The sequence below is a fragment of the Martes martes genome (genome assembly GCF_963455335.1).
Source record: "Martes martes genome assembly, chromosome: 8".
NCBI classification, from domain to species: domain Eukaryota; kingdom Metazoa; phylum Chordata; class Mammalia; order Carnivora; family Mustelidae; genus Martes; species Martes martes.
Window position 1 is genome coordinate 8,891,270 of NC_137895.1, and position 22,043 is coordinate 8,913,312.

General features: G+C 44.3%; 1 protein-coding gene across 1 annotated transcript in view; it reads left to right on the plus strand.

Annotated features, from left to right (window-relative positions):
• The window catches only part of ENTHD1 (ENTH domain containing 1), a gene marked incomplete at both ends in the record, with an annotated part of 96,807 nt that overhangs the window by 70,453 nt on the left and 4,311 nt on the right, over nt 1-22,043 (plus strand). The window contains one exon of the mRNA XM_080810127.1: nt 15,033-15,428. Within this exon, the coding sequence (XP_080666253.1) occupies nt 15,033-15,428 (396 nt within the window). The remainder of the gene's footprint in view (nt 1-15,032; nt 15,429-22,043) is intronic.

A 22,043-nucleotide genomic window follows, 5' to 3' on the forward strand; every position in this document is an offset into this window, starting at 1 on the left:
AGTCCCAGTAAAGGAACTTGTAAACATTTATTTCAGGAAGAAGGAAATATTCCAGGAGGAAGGTCTGAAGACTGAGAAGGAATAGTGAACAAAGAAATTGGTAGGAGTACCTGGGTGGCTTGACCCATTGAGCATCTGACTCTTGATTTTGGCTCACGTCATGATCTCTAGGTTGTGAGACCAAGCCCTGCATCAGGCTCAGCATTGGGCATGGAATCTGCTTGGGATTCTCTCTTTCCCTCTCCCTCTACCCCTCCCCCCCCAAGAGAACTTGGTAAGTATGTATGTCAAATCTAAACAAATTAGCCTTTTAAAATTAATTGTAAAATCTAATGTGTGGTGTTAGAAAAAGAACGAAAGTGCTAGGTAACAATAGTGTGCAACTGAGGGAGGGTAAATTAGAGCTACAGGTTCCAAAGTCTCCAAATAAAAACTCAGGAGTGAGGTTACTATATTAGCTTTAGACTCTGCCAGGCTACGTATGTGTATTAGAACGTTCAATGGGACCCTTTCTGACTCTCTTTTGCCTTAGGTGTTAATAATAAAATAGATACCAGATATCCAGTCCATGTGTGGAGGTTTTGTAAAAAATGGATGAAAACCTGCTCTGTAACTCTTGAGCCCCACCGTCACCACACGCACACACACATGCACGTGCACACACGCACATGTACACGCATGTACACGCGCGCACACACACATAGCGAGAGAGAGAGTTTGGAAGATTTTAAGGGGACAGTGTGGCGGGACAGAAAGAACCTGGGGAGGAGAGTTCTGGGGAGGAATGACTGTTGCCAGGCTTCGAGCAGGTAACCGGACCCCCTGTGGGGGAGCGCGGACACTGCCGCTCACACCCGGCCCCAGTGAGAGAGGCTTTGACATACGCTTCCTGGAATTGGAGAACCGGCGCCTGACTCGTGCCTGAGATCGTAGTCAGGATCCGACTGTGGCCTGGGAGAGAGACAAGCTGACCTGTAGCTTTGGAGGTGAGGCCACGAGGGCCTGGCCTGTGCCCCACGGTTGATCAGAGTTAGTGCCGCACTGATGTGGGCCAGATGGGAAGAAAGCCACGGTGGTCATCTTGGGTCTTGTCCAGTAGGGCTGCCAGGAGAGAGCAAGAGCCCAGCTGGAAGAGGCCGGAGGTCTTTGAGGACGGTGTCACGAGCAGGAAGAGGGATAGGGAAGCTCATCCCCGCAAACCTTGGAGTCGCCCTCAGCTTGCTCCTTAAAGCAGCTCCGCTTCTGGAATATATCGAGAAACTGGTCACCTCCCCCGCTGGTCCTGGTCCTGTTTACAGTTATCGCTCACACGGGGCCTGCAGTGGCCTCCTTGCTCAGGACCTCTCCTCTCCCCGGATTCCCCGTTGGCCTTTCTTCACTTAAAAGCCGAAGTGATTTTATTAAAAAGAAGTCCTATCATTCCTTTGCTTAAAAACCCTCCAGGGACTTGTCATCTCATGCAAGAGTAGCTCGGATCTAGCTCCCAGCGTCCTTCCTGACTTCCCTTCCTGTCCCTTCTCCTCCCTGCTCGTTCTGCCACGATCTCTTAGATCCTGGGCTGTCCCAGCGACAGCCAGGTGCCCTCCAGCCTCTGGGACCTGTGGCGACCCTCCCTCCGGCTGGAACGCCGCCCTCCTCTACTCCACATGCCTTTCTTGCCCAGCTCCTTCAGCTTTCTGCTAAGCACCACCTTCCCAGTGAGACCCCAGCCCACCCCACCCCTGCTGGCCTGCTCATCCCCTGACCCTCCCCACGTCCTCCACTACTTCATCGTCCTCCCCAGGACTCACCATCCTCCGACGCACGGCGCATGGGTCTTCGGTTGTTAACAACTTTCTGCCCCTGTAATGCACGTCGTCACTGCGCTCCAGGACAGAAACTTCATGATTTTGTTCAAGGTTGTACTTTTAGTTCCGAGGATGGTGTGTGCCCCACTGACTGCTAAAAATCTTCTGAATGAGAAAGTGTAGGAAATGAAGGGTGCAGAGAGGGGAGGGACTAATCCAGCTGAAATGACACAGAGTCGTCCTGTGACCGAAGACTGAAAAATGTTCATTGGAATTAGCAACGAAAAGGTCAGTGGTCCTCAGAGAGGACAGCTTCAGACGACGAGTAGGAGCGGAAGCCAGATTGTGGTGTTCTGAGGAGGTGAAAAGGAAGGAGGGAAATGAGTTCCTTGGTGGGAAATACTGGTTTTCAGTATGTTTGGATGAGTGGAGCAGGAGATAGAGAGGCCCGGAGAAGTATTTTAAATGAGAGAGACCAGGCACGTCTGTGAGCTGAGAGGAGAAAGCCAACAAAGGAAAAGGAGTTGAAGATTAGGAGAGGAGGCAGCTTGGGTGGTTTTTCAGCGACACAGATGACAGGACATGCCTGAACAGTCATAGGAAGTGTTTCTGACCGTCAAGCCTGAAGGGAAGGGAGGGAGGAGTGGTCGTAGACAGTAGTTCAGTTGGCTGGCAGGAGGATGAGAAGCTGAAACAAATCCTTTGAAAAACCTCTCTTTTCTTGAGGAATAGGGAAGATCATCTCCCAAAAACGAGAGAGAAAATGTCCGGTTGGCAAGGGTGCCCGAGGAGAGCAGTGAAGGTTTGGAATTATCTTTGAGAGAAACGGGAGAGCAGAGGACAAGCAAAAGAGTTCATGGACAGTCCCGAGGACCCATGGGGTTGGAGACCATGAACGTAGAGTTGAGAGTTTTCCTCCAGGAGCAGTCAGTCACCTGGTGTTATAGGATTTTTTGTTCCCTGAGTGCCCAAGGTTCTTGGTCATGCCGCTTTGAAGAATGGAGAGGTGGCCCAGCCGAAGAGCGGTGGACCGCAGAGCAAAGTTTACAGAGCAAAGGTATAAAGCTCCTGGAGGGGCGCCTGGGTGGTTCAGTCAGTTAAGCATCTGCCTTCAGCTCAGGTCATGATCCTGGGGTCCTGGGATCGAGCCCCGCATCGGGCTCTGTGCTCAGCAGGGAGCCTGCTTCTCCCTCTGCCTCTGCTCTTCCCCCCACCTTGGGCTCTCTTTCTCTCTCCTCTCTCAAATAAATAAATAAAATTGTAAATAAATAAAGTAAAATAAAGGAAGCTCCTGGAGAGGGATGGGCACCCTAGAGGGTTGCCCTCAGAATTTCTAAGTTTAGGGTTTTGGGGTTTTGTTGGGTTTTTTTTTGTTTTGTTTTTTTTTTATAAAAGAACTCTTTTGCAGAGCTATTTTACGTAATCAGGCTGTGCTGAGTCGTGCCAATCAGGGCTCTGGTCACGTATCTGTCTACCTATTAGGATAATGTCTACACGCGGATGGTCTTTTTTGGCTGATCTGGGGCTTTACGTCTTAACTGCCCCTTGCCCATGATATTGACAAGTACTTTGTGGTTAATTGTTTTATTTTAGGATGATTTGCAGAAGTCACTTCTGCAAAGGCTGCAAAGTAGAATGTTAGCGCGGGTCCTGTCTCAGCTGCAGCACAGGATGTCAGTGCTCTTTGATCTTGGCCGTCCCGACTTCATCTGTTCTTGCTGGGGACGCTGGCTCTGACTACCTCGCTGTCCAGCTGCCTCCTAACACTGGCAGGGGAGGGGAAGAGGGGAGTCAGATGCGTGCCAGGCCCAAGGTGCTAGATGTTAACACTGAAAGTCGCTGTGGGGAGCGTGCAGTGGGGAGGTGGTTGGACCAGACCTGGATCCCCCACATTAGGGAACGGTGTGGTTAGGGGGCTCCTTAGGGTGCACCGAAGAACTTTCACATTCACTCCACAGAGAGCCAGCATTTGGGTGCCTGCTGCGGAAAGGCTGTGGATGGCCATACTAGCCAAAGCAGTAGCCCCAACCAGGAGATATGTGACTATAGCAGTGGCCAGACGAAAAGGAGATAAACACTTGTCTCTTACTCCCTTCCTCTGCTCTGACACGGAATAGAGCTGAGCTCCGAGGAAGGAGCTTTGTCTCATAAGTAGGTCAAAGACAACCTCCAGATGAGGGAAGGAAAGAGAACTAAAAGCAGGCCAGGGAGGGAGAGCAGCCAGCACAAAAGCCGAGGGGTGGGACAGCACCAGGAGTATGGGGACTCCTTCTAGTGATTCCGAACACCTGATGTGTGTTGGGGTGGGTCACTGGAGACCAGAAGAAAGGTTGCACTTAAGACTACGCATGACGTTAGTGTGAAAACACTCCATCCACCCTATCGCCTCAAATCACTCCCAGATTTTCTTTCACTTTGATCTCTGTGCTGTATTTTTAAATATTTCTTTGTACCTATCTTCAGTTTTCTTTTCAACTGGAGTTAATCTGTTGTTTAAGTCAGCAATTATTTTTTTTAATTTCAGTTATTTATTTTTCATTTTTAGAAGTTCTACTTGGATTTTCTACCTGGTTTTGTTTTTATAATCTCTTTCTTATTCCTTACTCATATTTTCAAGCTTGCATGTTTTTAAGCTTATTAAGTATATCAATGGTTATTTTATCCTCTGTGTTTTGTAATTGAAATGAATTACCATGTCGGAAGACTTTGCCGGTATAATTCTGGTGGCTTTTGTGCTTGTAGGCACAGTGCATGGTACAGAGTCCGTCCTCAATATATTTGTTACATAAATGAACGAATGAAAATATGTGGGAGGTGCTGGAATAAAAAGAGCAAATGAAACATTAATAGGCAAATTACAGTATAGTGCTGTAAGTCATATTATAAAAATATAAGCAAAGAGCTTTAAGAACGAGGAGCGTACACTGACTCTGCCTGAGAAAGAGAAATGGTATGTGTCCTCTTAGGTGTTCAGGAAGGCATTTTCCAAAGGGACGTATGTTACATGACATAAGAAGTTGTCATAGGTGAGGTTTTTTTCTTGGCTCATTGTGGTAAATAGAGAATTTCTACTTCATGAGAAATAACACTTCATCTGAATTCACAGTTTAAATAATATTCTCAGGTTCGTTGCAGTGCTGCAGACTTAGACATGACTTTACACCCTTTTGAAGTCAAGGTCAGTTACCGGTCTGTCCTAATGAGGAAAGTACTGAGAATGATAAGTCTTCATCGCTTCATCATCTCTCCGTAGAACATCAGTTTCCTTGGTCTCAAATACCACCTACTCGGAACAGCGGGCACGAAGGAGACGCATCATGCTTGCGGTCAACATACACGGGAATTTCCCCGGGGGGAGGGGAGAGTACCGGGTGCGCGCCGATGCCCATCTGCTTCCAGTTAGGACCGCCCGTGATGGGCACTCCTCGAGAGCTCTACCCCCTTCTTCGGACTGCGCCACAGAACAATACCAGGACACTGTTCTGGACACTGTTCCGTTTACTGTGTGCCGGGTACCACTTCAAGCACTTCCTATATTTAATTCTTGTCAGAGTTGAACCTCCGACCAATTTATCTTAATTTTGTATTCTCCAAGGGTGCCCTGTAGGGTTTTATTGGCATGTTAAGGTTTGGTCTAATGGTCACAGACACTTGTGCCTTCAGGCATCCGCTCATCTCCTCCAGCCTGGCGTGTGCTCTGTAAAGCAGCAGAACCTCACATGCCAGAGCTCAGTTTCCCTCTCAACCCTAGCCCGAGCGACAGGAAACATGGCACTGGATAACGATCGCTAGCTTCCCAAAGACATGTTCAGCTTCAGTTTTTATAACGATAATCTATTAAGGGAAATTATGATTTTTATTGTTGGTGAAACCATAACTATGATATAAAATTTAAAAATGAACATCTGGTACCCATTTTACAATCCATTCTCTATGATCCATTTTCATGGCCTGAAAGTCTTCAGCTGTCCTAATTGAAGAGGTTTGTAAAGCACCTTTAAATATGCCCATAGCTCTATTTTCTTATGAGAAGTTAAGCCATTATCTTAAATTTATATTGAAGTAGTAAATATACTTGCTATATTTCATAGCCACATTTTCCAAAATATTTTTTTAAACTTGGTTTCAGTATATTCTGCAGTTAAATGTGATGATACAGGATGAAATGAAATTTTCAAAAACCTACAACTATGCGCACACACACACGCACACACACACATACATTTAACGCAGATCAGAGGGAGATCTAACTTAATATGATTATTTGGGGTTTCATGCATATCCTGTAAGAAAGATATATTAAGATTGTCATTGTCATGTCAAACATGTTACTCAAGTTTCCCATTCAGTATCCATTTTAAATTAGTGGTTTGTCTGTCTACGTTAAACCAATATATTAACGAGTAATTCAAATCAGCCCTCTATATCAATAATTTATAACTGTGGCATCTTGGCAAATGGACTTCTTATCATCAGATCCTATTTCCTTTGATTAACATAACTGCAAAAGTAGAAGCTCCTTTGGTTACACATTTTTAAACTGCAGAAAGACATATTTTGGCATCCATCTTTTGTCAGGCTTGCCAGCTCTCTGCTTTGTAGCTGTAATTGGATCCAATGTATCAGACCAACAGGAGAATTGATCACAGCAATAGCTCTGCTGGAATTAACACCCATTATTAGATTCACAATATAATGGAATATAAAATAATATGCGATGATTATAGTACCTGAAATCAGGCAGTGGAATTATTGAAAAATGAAAGAGAGTTACCAGTATAGAATGTTCCTATCTGTAGGCAAAGTCTCTTAACTCAGAATTAAATCCGATGTTCCCTTTCAAAAATGATTTCATCATCATCTCCAAACGAGCAAAAACATTTTCAGTACCTTCAACAGCATAGCTCTTCTCTTTTGTCCTTCGGCTCAAAGAATGGAGAGGTGTTGTTGGGTTTTTGGGGGGGGGGTTTGTGGGGTTTTTTTTTAACCTCCTTACTTCAGGCATTTTAGTGATAGTCTGTATTTAAATTTGCAGCCTGATGTCTTATACAGGGAATAAGCTTCTTCCTAAATATAACTATCAAGAGTAATCAAACCAGCTTTACAATGACTGATGTTTCAAGGTCCTATTTTGCATTAATCAAAGATATTGGCAGGTGTAAAGCATTGTATAATAAAGAAAACTGGGTACAGTCTCATAATTTAATACTGAGCTTCTCAACCAGGAGTCTGCCGGATAGATACTTGAGAACAAAGCTCTTTGACATTCAGGTTTAAATTGAAAGAAAATGAGAAACCAGATAAAGCAAGCCAACCAAATTAATTCACTCTGTAGTCCTCTCTGCTTTTTAGTGGAATTCAGAGAAATTCTCTCCCAGAGAAAGTTAGGAGGCCCTCGTGAAACAATTGCTTTAGTGTTTACAGACTATACATTTATGTGTTTTGCATTCAACCATATAGAAATAATATTTATTGCTGTTCTCCAGAAAATCCCCAGGAGTTCCTGTGGGCTTCAGAAAATTTTCCATAAATGTTGTGCATTCTTTATATGGATCCAAGAAAACATCTACCCCACAGCCCTTCCTGGGAGGAGACAAATAGGCAAAGATACCTGGGCCAGTTGTGTACTTAACTCAGTCCTCCTCCTGCATCTGGTCCTGCATCTCTAAAAGTGGTACCAGGGACAAAAGGACCCCCCCCCCCAGGATAAACACCAGACACTTCCCTGTTAGGGACCGTTAGAAGAATTGTCAGTGGAGAAGTACTCGGTACATCGGATTCTACCACACGTTTTATTTCTTTTTCTTTGCCCCTAGTAAAAAGAGCATTGATTTAGAATTCAGGAATTGGAGGGGCACCTGGGTGGCTCAGTGGATTAAGCCGCTGCCTTCGGCTCAGGTCATGATCTCAGGGTCCTGGGGTCGGGCCCCGTGTTGGGCTCTCTGCTCAGCCGGGAGCCTGCTTCCTCCTCTCTCTCTGCCTGACTCTCTGCCTACTTGTGATCTCTCTTTCTCTGTCAAATAAATAAATCTTAAAAAAAAAAAAAAAGAATTCAGGAATTGGAGGCTCTACCCTTTCTGATCCCAGAAGTCTCAGGTTCTCCTGTATATCACAAAGGGGCTGAATTAGGATGTCCCCAGGACTTATTTCTCAACAGTTGAGTTTATTTTAACGACTAGACCATCCATATAATGGATTGTTAAATTGGCATTATGACTGTCACATATTCTGCTAGTCACTTATGGGTTGAGCAAGTTGGAGGAGATGTGTGCCCTGAAGGAGTTTGCAGTATACTGGAGGTGTCGTATCTGTAAACAAGAAATTATAATGAATCATAAACAACAAAATTGTTTACTGCTACTACAGAGCTTAGGACAATACCTGTCACATCCTTGTACTCAATAAATAGCTGTCAAATGAGAGACTAATATTCGAAATAATGAAATAAATGAAAAATATGAATATCTACATTGTATTATGCAAAAACAAAGAAAAGAGGGATTCATTTTAGCTTGGAGGATAAAGGTTTCACAAAAGAGGTAGTATTTCCATTGAGTTTAGACAAATGAAACAATTTTTGATAGAGGAGAAGGGTAGGGATAAAGGATATTCTAAGCTAAGGGAGCAGCATGAACAAAAACAGAGAGATATGTAAATGTATGTCTACCTAATGGACATCACCTTGGAAATTGGAAATCAGACATAAAGAGGGGGAAGAGTATTTCAGGCACAAAAAACACATGGGTGAAAGCTTGGTAGGAAGAGGAATCATGATACATTTGAAGAACTGAAAGAAATTAAGCATGGTAAGAACAGACAGGTTTAGGAAGAATTGTGCTACAAAATGGGGCAGCAAAGCAGAGGTGTGGTCTATGGCATCCTGTCCCCAGTGTCACAAAGCTAGAAGACAATAGCTTTATAACTGGCCCAGCCTATCCACTGGCTACTCAGCATCCATCCACATTCTTCTATGTATATTGGAACATCCAGGCAACAAAAACATCTCTCACTGTTTGTCCGAATGAAGAGATCCTCTCCCCGAAATAATGAGGCACAAAGTGCCTCACCCTCCCCTTCCTGAAACTTTCTGGAGTTCGGTGGTAGGAATTGATTTTTTTTCACATTGCCTTCCTCTCTACAGTGTCTGGGGGTTTGGTTCCTTACTCCATCAACTGTCCCTTTTCTAACAATTTGTTGACATCTCCTATCTTCTCTGTCCTCTCTTCTCTCCTGTTCTATTTGCCCTTCTAGGTTTATACCTCTTTGTTCCACTTCTGTCACTTCAGTGGGTTTTGGGGAAGGAAAGTTAATAAATGAATATATCTTGTAGTAGTGCTGTGAATGCCCCACCCCATATTCTCTGGGCCTGCCTCTGAGGACTACTGCAGTCCCAGTGACCGGTTACCATATGCCCCAGGAGTGCCTGTGTTTCCCAAGTTCTCAACCAGAGTTTCCTCTAGAGCCTCTAGAGCCCAGAGACTTGTTCAGCATAAGCACTGGAGAGCCTGGAAGGGCCACCGATTATTACTTATGGGGGCAACACTCAACCAGTGAAGGTGAGAGACTCCTTCCCATTCCTGAAAGGACAGCTTTGCAGCAGGATGAAACCTCTTTTGCCCACAATGGTCATCTGGCCATTAATACACTCCGTTGACTTTATCCCTATTTTGTTTGACCTTTCCCACTCCTTGATGCGTGCTCTTGGGATCACTGCCCAGATCAGCTACCTGGGCCCAAGTCTGTTTCTCAAAGACTGCTTCTGGGGGAACCCAATCTGAAACATGTTCAATTTATATATTATACAAACATATTCTTTTCTGTTCACTCACTTTTTGAGAAACTACAATCTCTTAGACATTATGAAATTGAACTGGTAACTTGTATTATTAGTTATTTCTATTGTTAGTCAGACATATACTTTTTTTTAAAGATTTTATTTACTTGTTTGGCAGAGAGAGAGATCACAAGTAGGCAGAGAGGCAGGCAGAGAGAGAGAGGGGAAACAGGCTCCCCGCTGTGCAGAGAGCCTGATGTGGGGCTCGATCCCAGGACCCTAAGATCATGACCTGAACCGAAGGCAGAGGCTTAACCAACTGAGCCACCCAGGCGCCGCTGTCATACATATACTTTTGTGTGTATATACGTATGTATATGCAAGAACGTATGTATATTTTACCTCTCTACCTATATAAAATCCACACTTGGTCTTACGTTCAATGACAGTAGAAACTATGACTTGCACTTAGGTATGGCTCCAGAGTCTAATACAGTACAAAGCAAACAGAGCTCTATAGGCTCTATAGAGCATATAATTAGTGGAAAAAATGAATTTATAAAAAAAAAATTTACAGAAGCTAATATTTACTCTGCAGAGAAGGGAAGGATTTGGTAGATGTGATTGGAAATAGTTTCCAGAAGTAGTTGAGATGGACTTTGAGAAGTTGGTAGGGTTAAAAATAGATAAAGGAAGGGGAGGGCATTCCATGGTGGTGTGCAGGGTGAGAAAGCGATGGTAGTAAAGATAAAGAGCCATGGAGAATGAAGCTAAAGGGACCTGAATGAATGTGGGATATGTGAGTGAGGAAGAGAGCACCTGACCTGAGGCTAGTTTCCTGTTGAGCAGCGATAGAAAACAACCAATAGAATAACAATAATGGGAAAAGAAGAAATGGCTGAAGGTGATCAAAAGGTACAAACTTCCAGTCATTATGGACATTGGGGAGGGTGTGTGCTATGATGAGTGCTGTGAAATGTGTAAACCTGGCGATTCACAGACCTGTACCCCTGGGGATAAAAAAACATTATATGTTTATTAAAAAATTTAAAAATTAAAAAAAAAAAACTTCCAGTCATAAAATAAGTCGTGGGGATGTAATATACAGCATGGTGACTGAGGTTAACAATGCTGTGTTGTATATATGAAAGTTGCTAAGAGAGTCTTAGAAGTTTTCATCACAAGAAAAAGCTATATAACTGTAGTGGATGTTAATGAGATTTAGCGTGGTGATCATTTTACAACACATGCATCAGATCACTATGTGGTGCACTTGAAACTAATGCAGTTATATGTCAACTGTAGCTCATTTTAAAAAAGGAAACAGTAAAATGAAGTTATTATTAGTTGGAAGGCAGCAGAGGTTTCTAGATAATATGTATATAAATGGAAATCAAGTTGGAGAGTTTTCAGTGGGTCCGTTGATAAAGAATGAAGCTGTTAGTCAGGGCCATGCTCCCCAGAAACTGGAAGGATTGGCCAGGAGAGCATTTGCAAGATACAAGCCTGCCACCTTCCACTTGGCATTTAGCAGCTCGCCAAACCCTGTGGTATGGCTGACGCCCACACCTAATCCTCCAGACCTTGTAGAGCCTGTGCAGGTGGGGTAGACTCTCTTCACTCAATATCCGCCTCAGCAAGTACATTAGTTTTCTGGAGTGACTATAACCAAAAAGAAAAGGAAAGGAAAAACAAAACAAAACAAAGCAGCAGCAATGGAAGACCTTTAAAACCCAAAGAGTTTAGACTTTGTCACTGGAACAAGAGGGAGTTTTTGAAGGATTTGTGAATATTAACTACAACTAAAGCAGTGGCGGGACTGCGGAGGATTGGCTGCGCTTGTCACCCCAGAAGGGGAGGAGCAAGGAGGCGGCAGAGGCCCCGTGCAGCTTTCTCTAGACTCTTAGGCCTCTTCCACCTTCTAGTTAAGGAAACATTTTCCTCTGTCATCCATTCTGCATTTAAAATCATTGTTTTTAAATTGTTGTCATGCTTTCTTCTTTTAGATCGTAGTGTTTTGTTCATTAAAAAGATTACAGTTTAGGGGCACCTGGGTGGCTTAGTCGGTGCAGCATCTGCCTTCAGCTAAGGCCATGATCCCAGGGTCTTGGGATCAAGCCCCACGTCAGGTTCCGTGCTCATCAAGGAGTCTGCTTCTCCCTCTCCCTCTCCCTCTGCCCCTCCCCCCAGCTTGTTTTTTCTCTCTGTCTCAAATAAATAAAACCTTTAAAAAAAAAAAAGATTGCCAGTTTAAAAAACAAAGTCTAAGGACACCTGGGTGGCTCAGTTGATTAAGCATCTGCCTTCGGTTCAGGTCATGATCCCAGAGTCCCAGGATTGAGTTCCGCATTAGGCTTCTCCCTCTGCCTGCTACTCTCCCTGCTTGTGCTTTCTCCCTCTCTGACAAATCAATAAATAAAATCTTTAAAACAAACAAGCAAACAGAAAGTCTAAGCAATCAGAAGACTGTGTTTTTTCCTCCTGGACAATTGGGAAAAGGGGTAGATAGACTTAAGTCTGGTTTGTCTCACTGAAATTTTTTTTTTTTTTTTTTTGAGAGAGAGAGAGAACCAAGCATGAGTGGCTGGGGTGGGGGCTGGGGGTCAGACAGAGGGAGAGAATCCCAAGCAGACTCTACACCCAACCTGATGCAGGGCTAGACCTCACAACCCTGAGATCATGACCTGAGCCAAACTCAAGAGTTGGACGCTTAACCTACCCAGGTGTCCTGCCTCACTGAATTTTAAGATAACTCCTTCTTTTGTAATTTTAAGTTTCTGTACTAAACATTAACATGATGGCCAGGGGCACCTAGTTGGCTCAGTGGATAGAGCATGCGACTCTTGACCTCGGGGTCGTGAGTTGGAGCCCCACCCTGGGTATAGAGATTACTTAAAAAAATAATAATAAAGTAAAACGATGGCTATACAGATGAGTTTATACATCCTAGCTTTGAGATTTAGATTGAGTGTTATTATGAATATTTCCATCAGAAAGTCATTGTCATTCTGAGTTATTTTACTTTACATATTGTTAAATTTTAAGATGATTCTGTTATAATAGAAAATGCTTTTCCCCCATTTTTCTCGAATGTAAAATGGAAATCAATGGAGAAATTTTTTACTATAATTAACTTTCAAAGAATGCTTTTATGGAAATATGGTGATGTACACATGTACTTGGGAATACCATAAATCTAGCTTTCTACCAGGAATATATTAGTATTTTTTAAAAGATTTTATTTTATTTATTTGACAGACAAGAGATCACAAGTAGGCAGAGAGGCAGGCAGAGAGAGAGGGGGAAGTAGGCTCCCTAGTGAGCAGAGAGCCCGATGTGGGGCTCGATCCCAGGACCCTGAGATCTTGACCTGAGCCAAAGGCAGAGCCTTAACCCTCTGAGGCACCCAGGCACCCCTATATTAGTATTTTTTTTAAGATTTTTAAAATTTATTTATTTGAGAGAAAGAGAGAGAGGGAGAATGAGCAGGGGGGAGGGGCAGAGGGAGAGGGAGAGCCTGATGATGTGGGGTTCAATCCCAGGACTCTGAGATCATGACCCATGTAGGAGCCCCTTATGAGATGAGAGTGGGCAAAAGGAAGATTATTATTATTTTTTCTTTATCCTTGTGCTTCAATTTGTTCTTTTCCTCAGCAGGCATTCACTGAACACATCCTAGTGGCCGTGCTTTTAAGGAGCACAAAAAGAACTCCTACTAATGTCTCTTTAGGTCCCTGTTCTTGGGTCAGGGCCAGACCGGGGAGAGACGAGATGAAACGTATTGATGACTCACAGGGCTCCGAACAGGGCATGGTCAAGAAAGACAAGAACAGGCTAGGGCAAGGGAAGAAAAGGAAAGGATTAGGGCAGGAGAACGTGAAACTTGAACTGAGTCTGAAAAGATGAGAAAGCTTGCAGCTGAGAGGGTTGGAAAAAACAGAATTCCTGACAGAGGTGGTGAGGTCCAGTGCTGGGGCATCCCAGAAGCCCTTCTGCCCAGGCTGACCTCCGATGGTGGATGAAGAGGGGAAGGAAGGTTTTTAGAGCGAAAGGAAATTTGTTTTTCTTTAAAAACTCAGAGCCTGACCGTGATGGTGACAGCATATAAACGTGCGTTGTGAAGGACGTTATGATGTCAGCCACTGACAGTGGGTTACACAGTTCCTGTACCCTCTTCTCTTCTGGGAGCGTCAAATGATTTCATCTCCCTTTTGCCCACCCTCGTCTCGTTATGCCTCTTATTTCGTCAACTCTATGTCTTAAAATAATTCTCTTTCCTTCCATATCCAGCTTCAGGTAAAACTTCTTGAGAGCAAAGCCCTAGCACTGAGTGTTGACAGCAATTGGCATCTAGAAATTTGGACCAGGCTCATAATTTATAGATTCAATAGATCTTTCTGTATCAGACCCGCCTTAAATATCTGTTCCTTTCAATTCCTTCTATTTATAATAAATATTACTTCTCCATTACATTCCAGGTCCTTTGTTATAGTCTAGGTATACTGTGGTGATAGGAATGAATGAAATGGACAAAGATTCTGACCTAATGGAACTTACATTTTGGTAATCATCACAGCAGCTCTGAAAGATTGCTCTCCCGCATAGACAAAGGGTTTATTAAAATTAGGCTGCTACCTAAAGTTGGGTTTTCTTTCATGGGCTCTGCATAGACACTGGGATAAGAAGAGTTGTTTTTTTTTTTTTTTTAAGATTTTATTTATTTATTTGACAGTGAGAGAGAGAGAGAACAAGCAGGGGGAGCAGCGGGCAGAGGGAGAGTGAGGCTCCCCACTGATTAAGGAGCCCGATGCAGAGCTAGATCCCGGGACTCTGGGATCGTGACCTGAGGCGAAGTCAAACGCTTAACTGACTGAGCCACCCAGGTGCCCCAAGAAGACATTTTTTTTCTGTTATAGGGGAAAAGACTTTTTTTTTTTGGTAGCTGGAGGTTCTATAGGGATAGACCAGTATGATGTGGCATATTTTCTCTAGTTTATCTTGTAAAAGACGAATGTTTGAAGGTACTAAAAATATAGTGGCTTCAGAGACAGATAAGTGGGTGAAGAGAGAAATATTTAAAGACAAGTTATTTGAAGCTTTCCTTGTCTTGTGCTTCAGTGAGGAGAGAGAGAGAAACGGCCACCAAATGACTAAGACATCAGTCATCGCCAGGGTATACTTTCCATAGGCAGGAGAGAAACGTAGTAAGAAAGTAGAAACAACTAAATAGAGAATCCTGTTATGGCATTAAAAAATCTGATTTATTAAAATTGCGATGGATTTGGGAGCGTCTGGCGGGCTCAGTCAGTGGAGCCTGAGCCAGGATCATGAGTTTGAGCCCCACGTGTGGTGTAGTTTACTTCGAAAAAATAAAAATTTAAAAAATATTAAAAAGTAAAATTGCAATGGGCTTGGAATAGAATATTTTCCACTGTATTTCTTGACCATAGTTTTTACCTGTTATTTTACAGATGCTGTGCCTGCTCCCTCAGCAAAGAGCCCATCTGGGCAGACAAATGTGAGTTTGGACACGAAATCAGACAGTACCATTACAAACACTGTAACCGAACACCCTTCGCAAATGCCTCTAGAAAAGAAGTCAGTTGCAAAAAGTTTTGAAACGTTGACGACTCTACCGTCATTTCAGTCACCGGATAAAGAGGAGTTTATCAGCCCTAATTTAAGGGTGTCAAAGTCAGAGTCTGCTTTCTACAACCAGGCCTCTGTTGAGACACTTTACGTCTCTCCCTCATTTAAAACATTTAACCCAGTGAAGGAGATTCTAAGTGGTAAGGACTTTCAGAAGCCAACCCAATCCAGCGTTATTCAGTTGGACGAGGAAAACCGCAAGTCTGTGACCACATGGGGTGAGTCTACACACACATACACACACACATCCTTCTTTTGAAACATTCATCTGTTACTTCTCTGTGCTTTCTGCCCCTGTTTTTGGTTCTCCCCATCCAGTGGTATTAAAATGTACGCGCCAGAGTGAGGGACTTCTTCGTTGGGAAAACACCCCTTTTATTAAAGATCTGAGAGGCAGGGACGCCTGGATGGCTCAGTTGGTTAAGCAGCTGCCTTCGGCTCAGGTCATGATCTCAGCGTCCTGGGATCGAGTCCCACATCGGGCTCCTTGCTCGGCGGGGAGCCTGCTTCTCCCTCTGCCTCTGCCTACCACTCTGTCTGCCTGTGCTCGCTCGCTCTCTCTAACAAATAAATAAAAAAAAAAAAAAAAAAAAAAGATCTGAGAGGCACTTCGTCACTCGGGGCTCCAAGTGCTTGGTTGAAGTACAGGTTCTGAGCGATTCTAATGCCGAACAAATTAGAAAGAACTAGCATTAAATAATAGCTTCCTGTTAGACATTTAGGTTACTTATTAAGAGACTATATAAAAAAGAATTAGTTATTATGTCTATTGCTGTGTATACACACAATATATGTGTGTGCATGTGTACGTGTGGCCTTTTTTAAAGGGCTGTACTGATTGCAAGACAGCAGTGGAGAATCTCTTCCCTTTTCTGTCCTATAAAACATTCAAAGGGTTGCAATATTCTTGAGCCTGGATGGTAAAGGATAGAGCCAGTTGGGAATCCAGGTTGGTGGCTGTCAGTTACCAATCCTACCTCGTGTAATTCTGCTTGCTTCTTTAAAGTCAATTAGTAAAATAATAATTTGTTTGCTCGTGCATTTTGCAAAGACGAAGTCGTTTTATTGGTTCTTATGTGTAATAATGCTGACCAACTCATATAAATATTAAGTTTTTAATATAAATATTTTAAACTGCCTCAAACTAAGGTCAAAAGTGCCATATATGTACAAACAATGGCAGCCAATACGCTGAGGCTGAAGAAATTTACCTCAGTGTTAGTAAGTCAATGAATGACAGCAGATTCTCCTTGCCATCCTTCCCAGAACTTGGGGGGCCGAGTAGCCTAAAAATGAACCGATTCTTAGTTTTGTTACCAAATTAACTGTTTTGCAGAGACTGCCGATGTGGAAACGATGCCATACTGGTCACAGTGACTGTGATGGTTTTGGTGCATAGCTGTCCACTGGGAAGTTGTTACTCTGACTTCATCTCTTTCACAAATACCCCCCAAGAGATCATTGAAAATAGTTTTTGGCCGCTGCCTGTGTACCAAGTACACTTAATTACGAAAATTAGCTGAGAGTTCTTCTAAAGCCAGTTAGCAAGGAAGAGTTGCTTCTGTTTATAATGAAGTACATAGTATTGTTCTAACCCTCCCACGGACAATGCTGGTTAAAGCTGGAAAACTATTAAAAGCTGGTCTGAAGCCCTGTAACAACCAAGGTAGAAAACACAGAATGGGTTAGGGCCCTCCAGAAAAGGTCTGTGATGTTGTGATATAATGAGTAATGTGTATTTGGTCTTCATCCCTGGCTCCTGGCACAGAGCTCCAAAAACCCTTGGAATTTCCTGAGTGATAGGGGCAAGAAAAATTATGCTTTTGTTATTTGTTGTAAGCCCCTTCCTTCCCTTTCTGAGTTTATGCTGAGGTGACACTTGGAAGTTAGGTGCTGGTTGACAGGGTAACCAGTCAGGTGGTGAGAGGTTTGGAACTTTCCTCCCTGCCCCTTGACCTCTAGGGATGTTGTGTTATTCACCCAGGGCCAATAATTTGATCAATCATGTCTCTGTAATGGAACCTCCATAAAAAGCCTCAGACTGTGGGGTTTAGACAGCTTCCTGGTTGGCGAACACATGAGGTTTTGGGGAGGGTGGTGTACCCAGAGAAGGCAGGAAGCTCTGGGCCCCTTCCCGATACCTTGCCCTGCTTATCCTTCCCATGGGCTGTTCTGAGTTGTGTTCTTTATAACAAACCAGTAATAGTAAATAAAGCACTTTCCTAAGTTCCACATCCATTGTAGTGAATTATCAGACCCAAGGAGGGGATCATGGAATCCTTCAACTTATAGACGGCAGGTCAGAGATATGGGAGGCGTGGACTTTTGATTGGCATCTAAAGTACAGGGCAGTCTTGAGACTTGAGTCTTGAGATTAAGGAATTGAGCCCTTAATCTCTGGGGTCTGCACTAACTCTGGGTAGTGTCAGAGTGGAGTGAAATCGTAGGACACCAGGTGTCCTATACATGTCTCTGACACATACAGAGAATGAGAGAAATCCTTGTATGTAAAACTCACACATTTGGCATCAGGAGTGGTGTGAATGAAGTAGGAAACTAGTTTACTTTTAGTTGGTCCCACATTCACCTCAGTTTTCCCACCGTGGATCATTTTCCTGTTAGCAGAGTAGGATGATAGAAACTGCGGGAAAGTCAGAGGCTTGGACTCTCCACGGTCTCACTGACGTTGGGAGACAGGCTTGGAGTTCAGGGCCTCCCCGGTAGCAGGGACTCCAGGGGTCAATATTCCAGAGGAGGGGAAGTCACAGAGGAGAAAGCCCAAAAGTCTTTGCGTAACTTCCTACTGAGAAACGTCTGCCTCCTGCTAAAGCTGCACACGTTCTGGATGTGGTGCCAGGAGACTAAATGGGAAGCAGCTTTTAGGGCCCAACACGCTAAGAAGAGATTCTGGCCGTTTCCTGGGGCTAGGAGACAGGGGCTGGAGCACAGGATCGGCCACATCATAGCAGCTCCGGTAAGGACTCCATGCTCTCAGCCGGGGCCTCCGACAGGCTCCCCCATGAGCACCAGAACTACCGTCCAGGGGGAAGTGCAAACCAGAACTAGACCAGCCCTCACAAATGCTGAAACCCAGCTCCAGCTGGAGCAGAGTCGTTCCTTTGTATCCCATCTGTCTTCTAGATGACAGCGGAATCCTTTCTTAAGAGCTCCTGTCATTTTTCGCACAAGATTTTTGGCACTCAGAATCCAAGAGAAAAACAGACGGCAGAAACAGACCCACAGATAAACTAGTACTGACGTTGTAAGACGGGTACTTTAGGATAACTGGGGTGAATACAACCAAGAGCACAGAGGGAAAGATGGGGATTTCATCAGAATACTAACACCTATAAGGGAAGAATGATATGCAAGTTCCAGAGATGAAACATACACTAGCCAACATTAAGACCCTGAGAGCACAATTTAGTCCTACGAAGTATTAAAAGAGAACCTCAGTGCTGGCAGGGGAGCTGGGCAGTTCTGCAGGAAATCCCAACAGGGAGGGAAACTCAGAAGGGGTGAACCCCACCCCACATTCTGTCTATAAACTCTGCCTGGATCCTTGACTGACTGTTAAACTACACAGGGAGGAGAAGACCCCAGTGTGTTTGGCGGGGGGGGCAGGGATGAGCAGTGGAAATGATAAATATGTGGGTAAATATAAACTTTAATTTTATTCTAATTTTTAAAATGCATATGACTGTTTAAGGAAAAAATTTCATATTGTATTTTGGATTTTAAAATGGAGACGGAGAATATGTTCCAACCCAGCACAGAGAGCGGCTGAATCGGGGAGCTGTTAGCGGCTCGGGCCCTGGAGTTCCACTGCCGGGGCTCATGGTCTCAGCCCAGCCGCTGCTCGTGTGACCTGCCTGCGTGGGTGTCTTCATCTACAGAGAGGGGACAGGCTGGCGCAGCCACACACAGCTGCTGCGGGGCTTCCATGAGTTCGCAAACACGAAATGGATCCGAGTAGGATCTGGTACCAGGCGAGTGCCAGCGAAGAGTTTGCTGTTACTCCAGCGGCTGTCTTTTTAGTTCCACTTTCCAAGCTCGAGGCCCTCAGCCCCCTCCTAACCCTCCAGATCCATCCTGGTTACCTCCCAAAAGTCCCCAGGAGATCCTTGCTTATTCTTGGGAATGAGGAAACTCTGATGCTTCCAGAAAGGGCATTCCAGGCCAAGGAGTAATGTTGTGATTGACCAAAGAGATTTTAGGGAGCTCCGAGTCATTCTCCACAGAGCAGCCAGACAACATGAGGACTTCTACTCCCCACTGGAACCCCAGACTTCTCCCCGCGTTCCTAGAGATCGAATAGCCTTCCACACTCTGTGCGGTCTAGCTTCTGCCTCTCCCAGCAGCCTGGTGTTCTGTTTGCCAAGTAAACCAAATTGCTTGGCCACCTTTGTACTGTTGTTCCCTCGGACCAGAACACTTCTGATTCACCCCTTCCCCAGTTCGCTCCTGCTCGTCCTTCGGGGTCCACTCAAAGAGCACTTCTGCAAGATGTCCTGACCCCCTCGATGACTTCAAATCCCCTCCCACTATATGTTGTCTTACTACCTGTAATTATCCTTCTAGCACATGTGGTCATTCGAATTCATTACATTCTAATTCAATACATACATAATTATAGTATAGTATTATGTATGGTATAATTATGTATGTATTGAATTGTTTGATGTCTCCCCCCCCCAAGTGGAGTAGTCCTTCCTGAGGGGAGGGACCCTGTCTGCCTGTTTACTATGGTATCCCCAGCACCAAACATGGTGTCTTGTACATAATAGGTGCCCAATATTTAATCAGTGAATTAAAAGCAGCCTAGTAAGACAGGAATGGAAAGTGTGTATGAAGAAATAACAGAATCAAACACCGGAGAAATATGCCAGGGCAGAGGAGCTGTGCGGGCCAGGTTAAGGAGCTTGGACTTTATTTTGAAGAGAATGCAAGTCACTTAAAGGTGTTAAGCCTGGTGAGTGGCTTTTCATATGCATTTGAGAAAAACTGGTGTCGGGGAATGTGGAGGATTGTCATGGAGGGGGTGAAACTGGGACAGGGAGCCCCGCAGGGGCTGTTGCAGGGGCTGTGGGAGACAGGAGACAAGGAGGGGGCACTAGCCTGAGATGGGGCATGGCCAGGGGCAAGCAGGCGGGCTAGAACCCAGAATAGAAAACGCTCACCTCATCCTGAGGGCCTGTACAGAAGGAGGGGAAAGGATGTATCAGATGTGAGGGAAGGGTTTTGTGGTTTTTAATAATTGAGATGTGTGGAGCTTTTTGCCCCACACATTATGTGTCATGGCCTTCATATCTTATTGTCTGATGTCACCTGCCCAGACCGAGGGGTTTGGAGTCGTAGAACTGCGGTAAAAGGACTGGTAAGATTTAGAATAGCCACTCCAGAGAATTCGAGAAGGAGCCAGTAAGACCCTGCCTGATCCAGGCACCGTTATTTGTAGGAATCCTAATTTGCCAGATCCTTTTCTCCAATAGTGCTGAGCAGCCTGGGGGTAGGAATAAAAAAGGTAGATATTTGAATTGAAATAGGATTAGGACAGGAGCTTGCAAACCATAGCTTTGGGGCCAAATGAGGTCCCTCCTTGTTTTTGTAAGTGAGGTTTTATTGGAACAACCACAGTAATTGGTTTACGTGTAATCTCTGTTTGCTTTTGTGCTACAACAACAGAGCTGACTAGTTGGAGTAGAGGCTGTAGGTCTCATAAAGCCCAAAATATTTACCATCTGGTCCTTTACAGGAGAGGTCTGCTGACTCCTAGATTAGGAATTAGCAGCAGATAAAGCAGAAAACCGTGGTGGGGATAATGGGGGACGTGGAGTAAGAAAGTGGTTCCCATGGTGGATAATGGGACTCTAGACGAGACAAGAAAGGAGAGTCAGGTGGGCATTGATTGAGTGAGAGAAAGTACAAGGATCCTTGGATCTTCTGGCTCAATGAGGCCAAAGTGTAGATGCATTAAAAGGAAGGAGAGGGCTGGAAGTAATCAAGAAAATGTCCTCTTGGAAAGCAAGATTTCAGAGTAGGGCAGTTCTGAGTGATGACCTGTTCCAGAGAGCGCTCAGAGGAATGGCTGAAGGCGACTCGTGGTTGAGGAATTTAGGAAATGATGAGGTAGGATTGATGGCTAGTGTCTGTGGATGCAGGGTGACCGAGGCTAGAAAAGACAGCGTCTATTTTCTGTTTTGTTTTTTTTTTTTCTATTTTTACTGTTCTAAGAAGTATTTGTGTATATGAAGGGTCCAGGCCTGGTGGTATAAACCCTTTGGAGATAATGAGCTGGGTAAACTTTAAAAAGATTTCCACACTCACAGTGTAGCGGATTTCAGCCATTGGGGGACTGTCCAAGGCAGCTGCCCAATACACGTTAATATTTTCATTCTGATACTTTCACTGAATGATTTGCTGCAGCAACCTCCTTTGACCTTTTGATGCTAAGGAACTCTGTTCCTAGAACAGTCCATTCCTTCTCCTCCTCTATTTAAATTTTAAGTTATTTATCTGTAGGTCCAACTACTCCTTTAGGTGATTAGATCATTTGTCACGCACCCTGGAAAGAAAAAGGGAGCTAGTAGGTGCATGGAAGTCAGATCATTACATTCACGAGCCTCAGTTCGGGGAAGCGTGTTAGGCTGCACTGGACTTGACTTTCTAATTTGGGGGGAGGAAAAAAAATCTATACGTTCTCGTGCTGGTATAGTGGTGAGCGTTCTTCCTGACGGCAGCCTTTGTTTCTATCTCATTGATTCCATTTTTGTACCCTGGATGTCAGTAGTGGTTGTTCGGTAGAGCTGTTTGTCAGTCCATCTTTGCTAAGG